At 54.4% G+C, this 12,916-nt stretch overlaps 5 protein-coding genes across 5 annotated transcripts; 3 read left to right on the top strand and 2 right to left on the bottom strand.

Annotated features, from left to right (window-relative positions):
- Window positions 1-417: 417 nt before the first annotated feature.
- HMPREF1541_09311 (uncharacterized protein) lies at window positions 418-1,376 on the top strand (the record flags this gene model as incomplete). The annotated part of the gene is made up of 4 exons (XM_008713985.1): window positions 418-810; window positions 861-1,028; window positions 1,078-1,209; window positions 1,257-1,376. The coding sequence occupies 4 exons, from the start codon at window positions 418-420 to the stop codon at window positions 1,374-1,376; spliced, it is 813 nt and encodes a 270-aa protein (XP_008712207.1).
- Window positions 1,377-1,706: 330 nt separating this feature from the next.
- Window positions 1,707-2,222, bottom strand: HMPREF1541_09310 (ubiquitin-40S ribosomal protein S27a; the record flags this gene model as incomplete). The annotated part of the gene is made up of 2 exons (XM_008713984.1): window positions 1,707-2,077; window positions 2,129-2,222. The coding sequence occupies 2 exons, from the start codon at window positions 2,220-2,222 to the stop codon at window positions 1,707-1,709; spliced, it is 465 nt and encodes a 154-aa protein (XP_008712206.1).
- Window positions 2,223-3,153: 931 nt separating this feature from the next.
- HMPREF1541_09309 (uncharacterized protein) lies at window positions 3,154-5,198 on the top strand (the record flags this gene model as incomplete). The annotated part of the gene is made up of 2 exons (XM_008713983.1): window positions 3,154-3,577; window positions 3,628-5,198. 2 exons carry the CDS (start codon window positions 3,154-3,156, stop codon window positions 5,196-5,198), a joined length of 1,995 nt encoding a protein of 664 aa, XP_008712205.1.
- A 6,110-nt stretch (window positions 5,199-11,308) lies between these two features.
- On the top strand, window positions 11,309-11,761 carry HMPREF1541_09308 (uncharacterized protein; the record flags this gene model as incomplete). Its single annotated transcript, XM_008713982.1, has 3 exons — window positions 11,309-11,428; window positions 11,476-11,517; window positions 11,567-11,761. The coding sequence occupies 3 exons, from the start codon at window positions 11,309-11,311 to the stop codon at window positions 11,759-11,761; spliced, it is 357 nt and encodes a 118-aa protein (XP_008712204.1).
- Window positions 11,762-12,151: 390 nt separating this feature from the next.
- On the bottom strand, window positions 12,152-12,559 carry HMPREF1541_09307 (hydroxyisourate hydrolase; the record flags this gene model as incomplete). Its single annotated transcript, XM_008713981.1, has 1 exon — window positions 12,152-12,559. One exon carries the CDS (start codon window positions 12,557-12,559, stop codon window positions 12,152-12,154), a length of 408 nt encoding a protein of 135 aa, XP_008712203.1.
- Window positions 12,560-12,916: the final 357 nt, after the last annotated feature.

The following is a 12,916-nucleotide window of genomic DNA, read 5'->3' as shown; positions in this document are numbered from 1 at the left end:
GTGAACTGTGGGAGCCCACCTGTAGACTTAGAGGGAAACTCCCAAAACGGCAAATGCATCGTCCATGTCGTGATTGGTGCTTGGCATAAGGCGTCGAGCTACAGGCGCCCCGATTGGCATCTGTCGACTTTGAGTAACTCCACGACTCATGACGCGATTGGAAAACCTAAAGGAGTTCGGACGGCACCGTGACCTTATTGCCGGTGATGCACTCATCGACAATGATCTCATTCGCGGGAGAGCCGCATTCTGCCGCAATGGATAAATTGTTGCTACGCATGGTTGATTTCTGACGACTGCTGAGAGGGATTTCAACATTTCTTGATAGTGAGACTCACCTGCAATCGTCACCTTTCCACCGATTGCTTCCAATCGCGTAAGGTCTCCCACTTCGTATTCATCCAGTCCACTATCATCATGCCAGACCCTACGACATACACTTCCAAGCTCGCCTCAACAGCCGTCCTTGTCATTGGCGGCTCCTCCGGTCTCGGCTTTGGCGTGGCCTGCGCGCTGCTCGAGCATGGCGCCTCACATGTCATCATCTCTTCCTCGCAGCAGTCTCGTGTCGATGACGCCATCCGCCGGCTAGAGAAGACGTACCCAGATGCGGTCGGTCGTGGAGCGAAGCTTGTCGGCGTGGCGTGCAATCTCGGAGAACCAGACAAATTGGAGGGGGAAGTGAGGCAGCTGTTTACTGGGGTCGAGAAGCTCCTGAGCGGGCGCAAGCTGAATCATGTGGTTTTCACGGCTGGAGACGGCCTGGCGATGAAGGAGATTGAGGAGTGGGATATGCCGTTTGTGCAGAAGGTAGGTGATACGCTGAAAAGAGGCGAACGCAGTCGGCTGACCAAGGCTAGGCTGGCAGTGTTAGGTTCTTCGCACCGCTGATGGTGGCGAAATACGCCAGGAAGGCGTTAGTCTGGGATTCGAGAAGCAGTATTACCTTGACAACGGGGAGCGTGAGCGACAAACCAATTCCAGGCTGGACGGTGGTTGCTTCTTATGCGGCGGGGTTGCACGGAATGGTACGTGCGGCGATATCGAAGGCACTTGGAGATGCTCACATCAAGACAGGTCAGAAATCTGGCGCTCGATTTGAAGCCTGTCAGGGTCAACCTTGTCAGCCCTGGTCCGGTTGAGACCGAGATGTGGGATGCACACGGGCAGGAGAAGAAACAAGAAATGCTCGAAAGTATGGCCGCGAAGGTAAGGTGTTCAAATGTTGGGTGAATCTCTTTGTTAATGCGCTGCAGACTACGACTGGGAAGGTTGGCAGTGTGGAAGATGTAGTCGAGGCGTATCTGGCGGCGATGAAGGATCGCAACATGAGTGGAAGCGTTGTCAATTCAGACAGTGGTCACCTTCTGGTCTGACGTGGTGAGTCGCGAGCGAAGGGTAAGGGGTTGTGATAAGAAATTGGGGGACCGGTGTCGTCGGGCTTACTCAAGCACCATATCCTCCTTGGCTGTGGAGTACAGCAGAGGTCATCGCTTGGCCTCCCGTAGTCAACCACGGCGACCTCACAAAAGTATTATCTTGACGATGTGCAAAGATGGAACTACTGAGTTACGGCTGACTGAGGGATGATCTGAATTGTCTGTGTAGCTCTGTCGTGATCGAGGCCGCTTTTGACTTTATCGACCCATCCTTGCCACATCATCTGGTCATCCCTTCATCGTTTCCCTCTTCTGCTGAGGACTCGTCTACTTTGACTCATCGAAGACATAGGTGAGATGGCACTTGCCGCAGTACTGGCGGTTGTGCATGGCGGCCATGAAGACACCGGCACCGCACTCGGCAGTGGGGCACTCACGACGGAGGCGCTCGATCTTGCCATCACCGTCCACCTTGTAGTACTTGAGGACGGCCAACTTGGTCTTCTTCCTCTTGTGCTTGATCTTCTTGGGGGTGGTGTAGACCTTCTTCTTGCGCTTCTTGCCACCACCACGCAGGCGCAGCACAAGGTGCAAAGTCGACTCCTTCTGGATGTTGTAGTCGGAGAGAGTGCGGCCGTCCTCGAGCTGCTTGCCGGCGAAGATCAGGCGTTGCTGATCGGGAGGGATACCCTCCTTGTCTGAGACATGTCAGTTGACAGTCACCACGTCCTCGGCGACACGCGACGTACCCTGGATCTTGGACTTGACATTGTCGATGGTATCGGACGACTCCACCTCGAGGGTGATAGTCTTACCCGTGAGGGTCTTGACGAAGATCTGCATGGTGCAATCTGTGCGGATTAGCGACGGAAGACAATGCGATGCGAAAGCACACAAACCTCGACAAGACTGTCTTCCTCAATTGCAAAACACAGATGAGCGGATTGAAGAAAGAGAAAGATCGTAAATCCGCCAAAGTGCTCGGGACAAAATGTGGTGTGGGTGGGGGCAAACTCCGACTTGGCGGCGGCGGCGGCAAAACGAGTCTTCCGTCATCCGCCCAAGCCCATGAGCCCGATTGGGAATAGTTTCGCCGGTTGTCGTAGCGACTACCGCGACAACAAGCCCAGCTCCGCTGACGCACCTTCTGGGACTCGAAAACGACCTTGATCCAGACCGACCGCAGTCTACGCTACTCCTCTCCTCCTCTACACCTCCACTCTCCCAAGCTATTGCAAATTGCAAACCAACTACAAACAGAGAAAAAGAAGAACCTCTACAAGCCCAAGAAGCCTCTCAGTACACAAGACCGAATACCTCCTCTTGCCCTGAGAGGGCCATTCTTATTCCGTTCAACGGTGGTTTGCACACCCACCTGCGACTGGTAGTCCACAAGTAACAAGACCGCTGCCCGGTCAGCAGCCATAGTGCTGCGTGAGGTATGCTGGCTCGCCCATTCACTCTGTGTTGACAGTCACTGACCCCAGCCCTCAGTCTCGAACAAGAAGGAAATTCCCAACTTTCGACAACCCTTCGACAACGACTTTTCGAACTCGTCTCGCCTAAGATGATGTCCAACCAACCTTCGTCTCTTCAGAGCCAACCAACGAAGCAATTCCACCGCAGGCAAAACTCGACACCGGTGGTTGCTTTCGAAGCCATGAAGGTTACCAACTTGCCTCCAACACAACGACAGGGCGTGCACCGACGCGGTCTTTCATTTGACCAGCACCAACAGCACCAACGAAGCCCAATTCGGCGTCAACCAGGCAACATGGTAAGTATCACTAACCAATACCACGGACAGCAAATTTTGCGAGAAGCGCAACAGCTTCGCGCCGCCCGACCGGGCCAGCAGCATATCACCACGGACCTACCAAACCCTCCCCAATGTGCAATCTACCCAAACTCTCAACCCTCTACACCATACGACCATATGTCAATCAACACTGCCATGTCGAAACAGGCCATGCAGTACTCTAATTCACCCTATTTCCCATACGACATGAGCCCGGCTGTCAGCCCAATACAGAACCAGTTCCCCAATGTTCCTCGTGTCGATGAGAACGCCCAGCACTACTTTCAGAACGTACACTCTGATCAAGATCCCAACATGATCTTCGATCGGAGAATGTCTCAACCAGAACTGCGAATTCAGTCGGTGAGACCGCATACTCCTTCGGAGCAGATCCAGAATGGTATGCTGGCAACCTTCTACCAAAGTCTGGTACATGGCTAACTACTGCAGCGCAATATCCTCTAACACCTCCGGGGACACAGCATGTCCACCATCAGCAACAGATGCAGAACTTGAGGCATCAGCAAGCCACTCCACCCATCTTCTCTCCTCACCCTGTATCGATGCAGCGCGGGCGCTCCCTTCAAGGCATTGTTGAGCACGACGAGTCGAAGCTACAACCTAATCCCATTCGCCAACGGCCTCAGTCAATGCTTCCAACCCCGGCCAAAGATCGGTCTTTCGAGGTTGCCGACATGCCCGTTCCCAGACACACCGGCGCTTCCAGCCCAAGTCCTCAAAATGAGCCCTCGAAGAATGAAGCTCTACCTTTCTTCGATGAGACCGGTGGTGAGGATACATCAAGCCCTGCAGCCGACCTCAAGTCTCGTCCCGCTCCAATTCTTATTTCATCGCAGCCGAAGTCTGGCTCTCAGTCTCCATCACGCCCCGCTCTGTCACCTCGCCGCATGTCCATTTCTGATCTCAATCTCGAGCCCGGTATCCATGCTTCCATTGAAGAAACCAATATCTCCATTGACGATATCGCCCAATTCATTGACGGCCCAGAGGCTTCAGACAACAAGTGGGTTTGCAAATACGAAAACTGCAATAAGCGTTTCGGCCGCAAGGAGAACATCAAGTCCCACGTCCAGACTCATCTTGGTGATCGTCAGTTCAAATGCGACCACTGCAACAAGTGCTTCGTTCGAGGTCACGACCTGAAGAGACATGCCAAGATCCATACCGGCACCAAGCCATACCCTTGTCTCTGCGGCAACTCCTTCGCCAGGCATGATGCTCTCACCCGACACCGCCAGCGAGGCATGTGTATTGGTGCCTTCGAAGGTATCGTCAAGAAGCCCATCAAACGTGGCAGGCCTCGCAAGCATCGCCCGGAGATGGATGATCGTCTCGACAAGGCCAGTCGCAGCCGTCACGCTCACGAGTTGGCTCATTATGCCACTTCATCGTCATCGGGCTCGCCATCTAGCTGGGAGTCTCCTCCTACAGACACCATGGATGCCCTGAGTGTCCGCGATGATTCTCCTTTCAGCGATGTTGCTCTGTTTGGCATGCCCAATGGTGCATCGATGAGTCTCAACACCGACACTGCCTCCTTCCCTCCCGAGATGTTTGGCTTCACGCCTCCCACGAGCCCTCAGTGGAGCACTGGCAACAAGGCTAGCCCTGCTCACTATTCGCCTGCTCCTACAGACCTCGGTGACTACCCTCAGATGACCCAATCTCAGGCCCCTAGCTTGCCTCGTCTAGACGAACGCGCGCTGATGCCCAATCAAGCCACAAACATAACTCTTGGCCACGGTATGCAGACCGGCCGCTCTCAGCAAAGTCAAGCCCACTCGCTGCCGGCCTTGTCGCACACTAGCTCAAGCCCACCTCCAGCCGAATTAGTCTCTTTTGATTTTGTCGAGATGCCAGTCACCACCGCCAGCGATGCTCTGAACATTAATGCGGCACGCAAGCTTGAGCAGCCCAACGACTTCGACGCCTTCCTGACGGACAACTTCTATGACGGCACCGAAATGATGGCTGACGACAGCTTCTTCTCCATGCAGTGATGGTGGGGACTATATCAGGGCCCGTACTAATCGATAACACGAATTAGGAACCTGGAACGGATTACATTCGCTTAATGTATTGTACACCACGGACAACTACTGTCAATGATGGCGCTCAGGAAAGGACACGAAAGGATCAGCCATCGGAATGCGTGTTGGAATCAATAATGACACGCGCGACGCTCACTTGGGCACGAACGATAGGAACGGGAATCGGCAAAGCATGAACGACCTGACATGAGGTGTTGTACGGAGACAAGATGACTTTCTCGGCGTTGATTTTTTTCATTCTTTGGACATGTTATGAACATTCACGGGCAAGGCGTTGCGGCTTCGACCTTCTCAAGGGTCAACCCACATACGCAAGGCAGTGCCTGGGATGTTGCACACCCATGTTCGACCCTCACTCTTTTCGCAAACCTGAACCAATAAAGCATTGATGGAATACGGGAGGCTCAAAATGATCTGTCGGCTCTGCCTTCCTTGACTAGCGAGGAGAGCACGAGCACACACCCACTGTCGTCGACAAGGACAACGGCATCGTACGTACTGTACTTGTACACTGGATGGAAACTAAGAAGTTGAAATCAGGGCTGGCTGGAAGGCTGGCAGCGACAAGGACATGGCAGATAAGACCTCTATGCAAATGGCATCTCAGATACCTGCTTCCCACGTAGTGTGCCTTGCTTCGGAACCCCATTTCCTTATTCTCTTCTCCTCCTTCAACCCGAGTATTGCACATGGCGGTTCCTTTTGCCTGCGTTCCGTTGCCTTCTCCCCCTTTCCTTACCTGCTCCTACCCAACTCATTGGCACGCACTCTAGAATCACGTTTCGATAGCATAGCAAGAGTCAAACCCGCATTATTCTTCGGTTTCAAACCTATCTATATCCCACACCAGCATTCCATTTCCGCCGCAAAGAGACCTACGCTCCACACATTGTCCGGGCCGCTCCCGCCTGCTGCTGCTGCCCAAAAAAGGATCAACACGCCGAAGGACGCATGGCTGCCCACACGACTGCCTAATCGACGTCCAGGTGTTTTCGCGGCCCTTCCCGTTTCTCACAATTTCTTGCTGATGGCTAGAAAGCGAGCCGCCACGTACACTTGCTGACTGACCGGGTGCGGCTCCGCCGGATGAGTTGAGTGTTTGTGTACTCCGTACTGTACCTGGACGGACACTCCAACAGCTCGTGCGCTGGCTCGCTGGCTGTCTGGCTGGCTGGCTCCAGTTGTTTCCGAAGGGGGGGTTAGAAAGACAGAACACTTTTCGATGGCTGACCCTGACTTTGACTTTTCCGTTGAGGTATCATTGCAAGAGATTATTATATCATGTGGAATATCATTATTATCGTGAATGTGGTATACACAGCTAGCTGCATAGCTGCACAGTAGGTGAAGGTACAGTATAAAAGTGTGTACAACCATGGAATCCCACTCTCTGTCGTCAATCTCACCGAGACCCTTGTTGGGCCATGAAGTGCTCAACCCGGTGCTTGCGAGCCGGCACACTTGCTTATCATGCTACAGATCCATCATCTCACACAATCACCCAGGAGAAATGACGGTAAGGCCAAGGCCCAATCGACGGCGATAGTCTGGACGCCCTGAACCATGAAACGCCCTACAATGAAAACAATGAAAGTGACCTAACTCCCCTGACTGTGCCACGCCAACACAAATTCAAGACCTGTGAAGTCTTTGTCAATCTCTCTCTCTCTCTCTCTCTAGCTTGGGCAAGTGCAAGCCTAAACGTAATGCGCATCAAAGCGGACTCTCCTCCCATGCCGGTTCCCAGATAGGCCCTTAACGGTCACCGCGGTGGGATCAATCGTCACGCTCCGATGCGGCAGTGGCCGCACGGGTTCCGCGCCGTAGACGAAGTCGTGACCGTAGAGGTAGTCTGATGCGAGGCTGCTACATCTCGATGATGTAGAGCCCGACCTCGATGCGCCACCTGTTGAGCCGGCGGATGTTGGGCCCGCTACCGAGATGGGCGCGCTTGCGGCCGAGTTGGATGGCGGTGGTCGTGTCAATACTGCGAGGGCGGGTCGTTGCTGGGGTCGGGAATGACGAGCTTTTTCTGACTCGTGGCGTTGGTGAACAGCTTGTATGCTTGGACTTGCGGAACGACTCTCCTGCCAGCGTCTGTCCTCTTTGTCGGTGGGTCGTCGGCGGATGGTATAGGCCAGAGGACTGTTGTTTCCGGTGCTGTTGGGGTATTCAACGTTATCGGTGTAGCCCGCAAAGGAGCATGGACGACTGTAGACGCGTATGGCCCGCTGGCTCGGAGAATCTGAGCGGCTGTCGGCTGTGAAGTGGGGTGGCAAAGGTCTGCGGTTTTGAGGCATAGTGACGGATTGTGGTTTGGCGGCAATAGCTGTCGATAGAGAACAGATGACTGATCAGGTGGGAGATGGCTAGGACGGTAGCTGATGTGAATGCTCTCGTATTGGTGGCGTGTTCGAGTGCTTCTCTTTCGAATGAAGCTAAGAAGGGATGAAGCTGGGTGTTTGAGCTTATGGATCAGGACATAGCATATGAAGTTAACGCTTCAAAGCAGTTGCTAGAGGTTGAAACTCCGGAAGTAGTCTGCGTGCTGGTGTGAGGTGGGATCGGCAGGTGGCGAAATGCTCCAGTCTGCCCAATCACTGACTCGTAGAGGGCCGATGATAACGATCAGCTCTTGTACTGCCCAGAGCTGTTGGCAAGCAGCAAGAGTGGGATGGAAGTGAGGCGATGGCAGACCACAAGGCGTTCAGGGGTCCGTTTAGAAGTATGTTCGGGCCACTATCGAGGAGGGCAAGAAATGGATCGAGGTATGGGTAACGTATACCCTGATGGAGCCCCCGAGGACGAACCACACAGTCAGACGCCGTTATTCAAGAGATCAGTGGGCGTGTGAAGCATCCACGTAGCATGATTTGTGCCCATCGTTGCCCACTTCGCCGAGCCACATGTTTGAAGATCTCTCTCTAGAACCGCTAATCGTCACTGAATGTGTCAACAGCCGGATCAGGGTCAGAGGTGTCGAGACTTGTAGCACCGAAGATGTGCCTGGAATGGCATTGATACGACCTCAGCCGCCGATCACAGCATAAACTAGCCGCCGTATAACTGGCCATTAGGGATGACTGTCGTAGCTGGACACTGACCGGGTAACTAGGGAACCCGCCGGGCTTGAGTGTGAGTGGCGAACCCTACCTGTCCCCCAGCGAAGCATTGGCAATGAGAAGTCCGTTACCGCGCCAGTGCTGCACAATGCCGTCTGTGGCGGACGGTAGTTATCACAAGGGTCAGGCTGCCACATGACTTCGCAGGGAGATGGGGTCTCAAGCTCCGACCGCCAACGACAAGTCGGGCACCCAGGTACGCGACGGGGCCTTCCGGATGACGACGAGTCCGCCTCGAGTCTTGTCACGGTGCGAAAGTAAAGGCTTCTGAGGCTTCTGGAGGTAAGGAAGTGGGTCAAGTACGCCACAGTACAACTCGCGGCTCTGCCGAGAGCCAGGGAACCGCGGTGGAGCGTGACACCAACGACCAAAGGCTGTATACCACGGCTTCATTGAACACTGAAGCGTTCCCTTGGTTTCAGATGCACGCTGCCGTACTTGGTACTCGGCAAGAATTTAGTACCATCGGTAAGATATCTCGGTCACTAGCGATGGACTTCCGTGGCTGTTCCGTGTGAAGAGCATTGTTTGCTGAACTATTGGTGGGTTTGGGCTCCAGCGCTGGCTGCCTTTGTGGAGAGGGCAGGCGAGAAGTGAGGCTTTACTTGTCAAGTACCACCACTTAAGCGAAAGCTTGGGACGTGGAGCTACTTTTGGGACCAGATTGGCCGGGTTGACATAGACATCGTGGGGGGTCGTCGGGCTCTAGCCTGGAGTAAGCGGAAACAGTTGAGCCCGGTCGCAACTTCCGACGTCTTGACGACTCCAGTCGCATGGCCAAGGCAGTATCAAAACGTGCGGCAGTGGCGGCCGCAAGGTGCAAGTCAATCCGTCAGCGCTTATGGAGGACTTCTCTAGAACACGCGCAGCGGGTAGGCACACTAGACCACATGCTTGGCCGCAAGCGTGGTGGACTTGTCGTCCACGGTCTCCATCTACTAATTGCTAAGTTGTAACCACGACGCTGGTACCCAAACTAGAGCACGTGCAGCCTGTGCCAAGAGGAGGGTCGGTGTATTGCGCTTGGGACAGGTCGTAAGCGATAAGATCCAAGTGTGGGTGAAGTGACGATGAGGCAAAATAGTGTCGTCGTGAGGCAAGCTTGCCACCTCGTCGTCGCGCAATGTGTGAGTCTCTGGCCAAAGACGACCAAGGAGTGTCGATCCCTGTAATGCATGCACTGGAAAGTACACAGTGAGCCGTTATGCTCGGGCAGGAGTAAGGTAGCAATTCGCCACCGACGATCTTGACTAAGAGAGACTAAAGCGCCCCAAATAGGAACCACACCGGGAAAACAGACTGCCGAAGGCGAAGAGGACGTGAGGCTTTGACAGACACTGGATCGGCCAAGACGTGCCTACAAGGGAATCAGGTATCCGTACCGAGGCAATGGTAGGGCGAATGGGATCGGCAAAGTCGGAGGGTCAACCATGTAGTCGCAGGGTCTAGATGAGATGATCGTCCGAAGCAAGAGTTCAAGACCCGACGCGGGCTTGTCTTTATAGGGAATGAGATTGTCGCGGCGCATAAGTAAAGCATAGATGTTGGGCATGTATGGCGATCACGCAAGCAGCAACCCAACGCAAGCGTGCAAGGCTGTGGGCGCAAGGGGCAGCCGTTTCGGCGCTTTTCCAAGCTACTAAGCGCCTCACCAATTGGTAGCCCGAATCAGGGCCCGAGCATGGGAGCCTTGTGTCTTGCCATTGGTGCTGGTAACAGGGCAGACCATGCGAGTCATGCACTGAATCTTGAGCCTGAAGGCTTCAGGGTGGGTTAAAACCAGTCTCGAAATCGGTGAATATCGAATTCTGTGCAGTTAGCCGACGATCTTCCCCGCGTTGATCTCGACACCCTGAACCACCAGTTGAACACCGAAAGGCACCCAGTCGTGGTATTGGCATTGACTCGGCAGGGACATGAGCAGCTTGTGGCGTCATGCCAGATATCACCTGACGAAGTCTCCAAGATGAGGCAGGCTTACTATCGATATCGCGCAGCCGATCGAGATAGTGTAGTCTGACCCACGCGGTAGACTTGCTGCTGGGAGCCTCTCAAGGTAGTAATGCCGGGAACTGGCTAGGACGGCTTGAGAAGGTCCTTCACAACAACGCCAACGTTGAATGCGAGACTCGTGTCGTTTCGCTGCGTGGGAGATTGGCGGTGAGCAGCTCTTGCTCCGCTATCGATACCCTACTCCGCAAGCACGGGCGCTGCAGCCTGGGCGCGCTGCCGGAGAGCTCGAACCGGTGTTCATTCAACAACTCTATTGATCGAAACCTCTCAACGGTGGAGGTCACGGCTATCGTCCAGCTGCAATGCATGCTGTCGACAGAGAGATTGGGTAACTGACTGGCGAACAGCATGAATGGAGTCGGGAGGGGAGCAACTGCCTCCGGCCACGTATGACACTCGAGGCACAATATCCGACGTACTTGCAGCACAATCAGCAATGGCAGGCTCAGACATGCAGAATAGCCAGGGGCAGTGTCGCGCCCGACTGAAATTGCACTCGAAAGCACCCAGGTGGCCTGTCAGGGTAGCGGGTCGCATGAAGGGGGCATTTACGCCTATTTGCCTCACTTTGAATCTGGTGCAGACGATTGGCTAAGGCAGACCGGCCGTGCCCGCCTGGCCACTGACAACGAGGCAACGAATGCAGCGCGGCTCCTTGATTCGCAACAGGATCAGGGTAGTCCGGCCCGAGTCCTGCGCGATGGCGCCGGTTTCAACGTCGGCTTGCAGTTGACGCTAGGTCTGTGCAATCGTATACTTGCTGGGGGCAGTCTTGCTCATAATAATCGACGTTATGTCCCACCCGGAGGCGTTCACCCCCCTATGTCATGGCTTAGCAGTTGAACTCGGACTTGAATACTGTGGTCTTCGCTCAGGTCCGATTACATTGTACCAACAGCAAAGACTTTCCTCAGCCAACAAACAATGGGCTCCGGCGTGCAGCAATATTGGCTTCCTGGATACGGTCTGTCCAGACACATCGTCCTTGGCCAATTGCATTACTTTCTTGGTCCATCCACAAGTGTCAGACCTTACACATACCAAGTGGGCTTCGAGACAGCTATCATTGTATAGTCACTGACATCGACAAGGGTCGAGAGGGCTATCTCATCAACGGCGCTCCATTGACGAAGGTAAGTTATGACACCCGGACCTCAGCTAGGCCTGGCGTAACGTCCGTAGGAACAGGTTGCGGACCTCCGTCGACAGTCTCGCGAGTATGAGCGAGAGCAGTCCATGAGGATGAATCGCCGCCGCGATGGCAATAGCCGCCGAGATGCCGATGATCGGGCTGCCGCTACCGAAGACGACGATGACATTAACGAGATAGTCATCGTTGGCAGGCGTAGCCCAGGCTACTCCTATCGGCCTTACTGACAAGAAGTCGCGTCGAGCGCGGTTGATTCTCATAGTACCCGAGACTAATGAGACACCAAGCTGAGAATGGGAGACCGAGATACAGCCTGTGAGACGGACATATTGACGGCACAAGTCACCAGCAGCAACCAGTGACTTGTGGCTCCTGGTCATCTGAAGCAGATAGATTGCCACTGTAGGCCGAGCTCGGCTGTTAGCCTGATATGGTACGATCGACGAGGATGAGGACGAGGACGGCAAGCGACGGCAAAGCACGACTGGGGATTGGGAATAAAATGGCGTTTCTTGAGCGCGGCGTCTGGCGTTGATGGCTATGAAACACTGGGTTCTGTCCGTCCGCACCCCGAGCATTCATGAAGGTGCCGTACTGTTAGCGACCTCTGTATATCCTTATGAACCGCGATATGTTGTGTAGGTCCAGGGACCGACCAGTACGGGTACGTGGTAGTGGCGCTCGCCTTTCTTAATGTAGAATTTGACCTCGATTTCGGGCCAGAAGCTCTCAATGCCTTGCTCTTCGTACCAGGGCCCGATGTCGAACTTGATGCTGAAAGGGACCCTATCGCCGGGCGAGAAAGGCTCGAGCACCGATTGGACGGTGTGACCTGCCGAAGCCTGCCATTCTTTCACACGACCGTCCTCATTTGTGTGGGCATGGAAGCTGAGAGCAGGCTGAGGAGCGCCACCCTGTGACTCAGCCGGCTTCGTGGGTGCCAGAAGTGACAACGTGGCTTTGAGATTGGCTGCTGGCGTGCCAGAGAGTGTATTCAGAACATGACATGTAATTGGCGATGCCATTTTGTTGGGGGCGGAGATATTGACGGCTTGCAGGTGGCTTGAAGTGATTATGGTAGTGCTACTGGTGTCCTGGCCCCGATACAGTTGCCTTGAATATATGAGAAGTGGAAGAGGCTGGAGGCAACAGATAGATAGCTCTTGGGTCGCGCTTGATTGCTTCTTTCACAGCGATATCGAAGCTCTCAGTGAGGTGGCAGCAAGGTGGGGGTGGGGTTGCCTTCGGAACTTCTTCGGCTACATCATGGGTACCTGCTGCACCACTGCCTGCCCAGCCTCGCTCCTGCCACAGACTGGTAATGCTTTGCTGTAGGTGCGGCGGCGAAGTCACTGGCAAAGGAAAAGACGTAGCCGATCAAG

The sequence above is a fragment of the Cyphellophora europaea genome, assembly GCF_000365145.1.
Source record: "Cyphellophora europaea CBS 101466 unplaced genomic scaffold supercont1.10, whole genome shotgun sequence".
NCBI lineage: Eukaryota > Fungi > Ascomycota > Eurotiomycetes > Chaetothyriales > Cyphellophoraceae > Cyphellophora > Cyphellophora europaea.
Note: the sequence above shows the minus strand (reverse complement) of the source record. Positions and strands in the feature narration are given on the sequence as shown.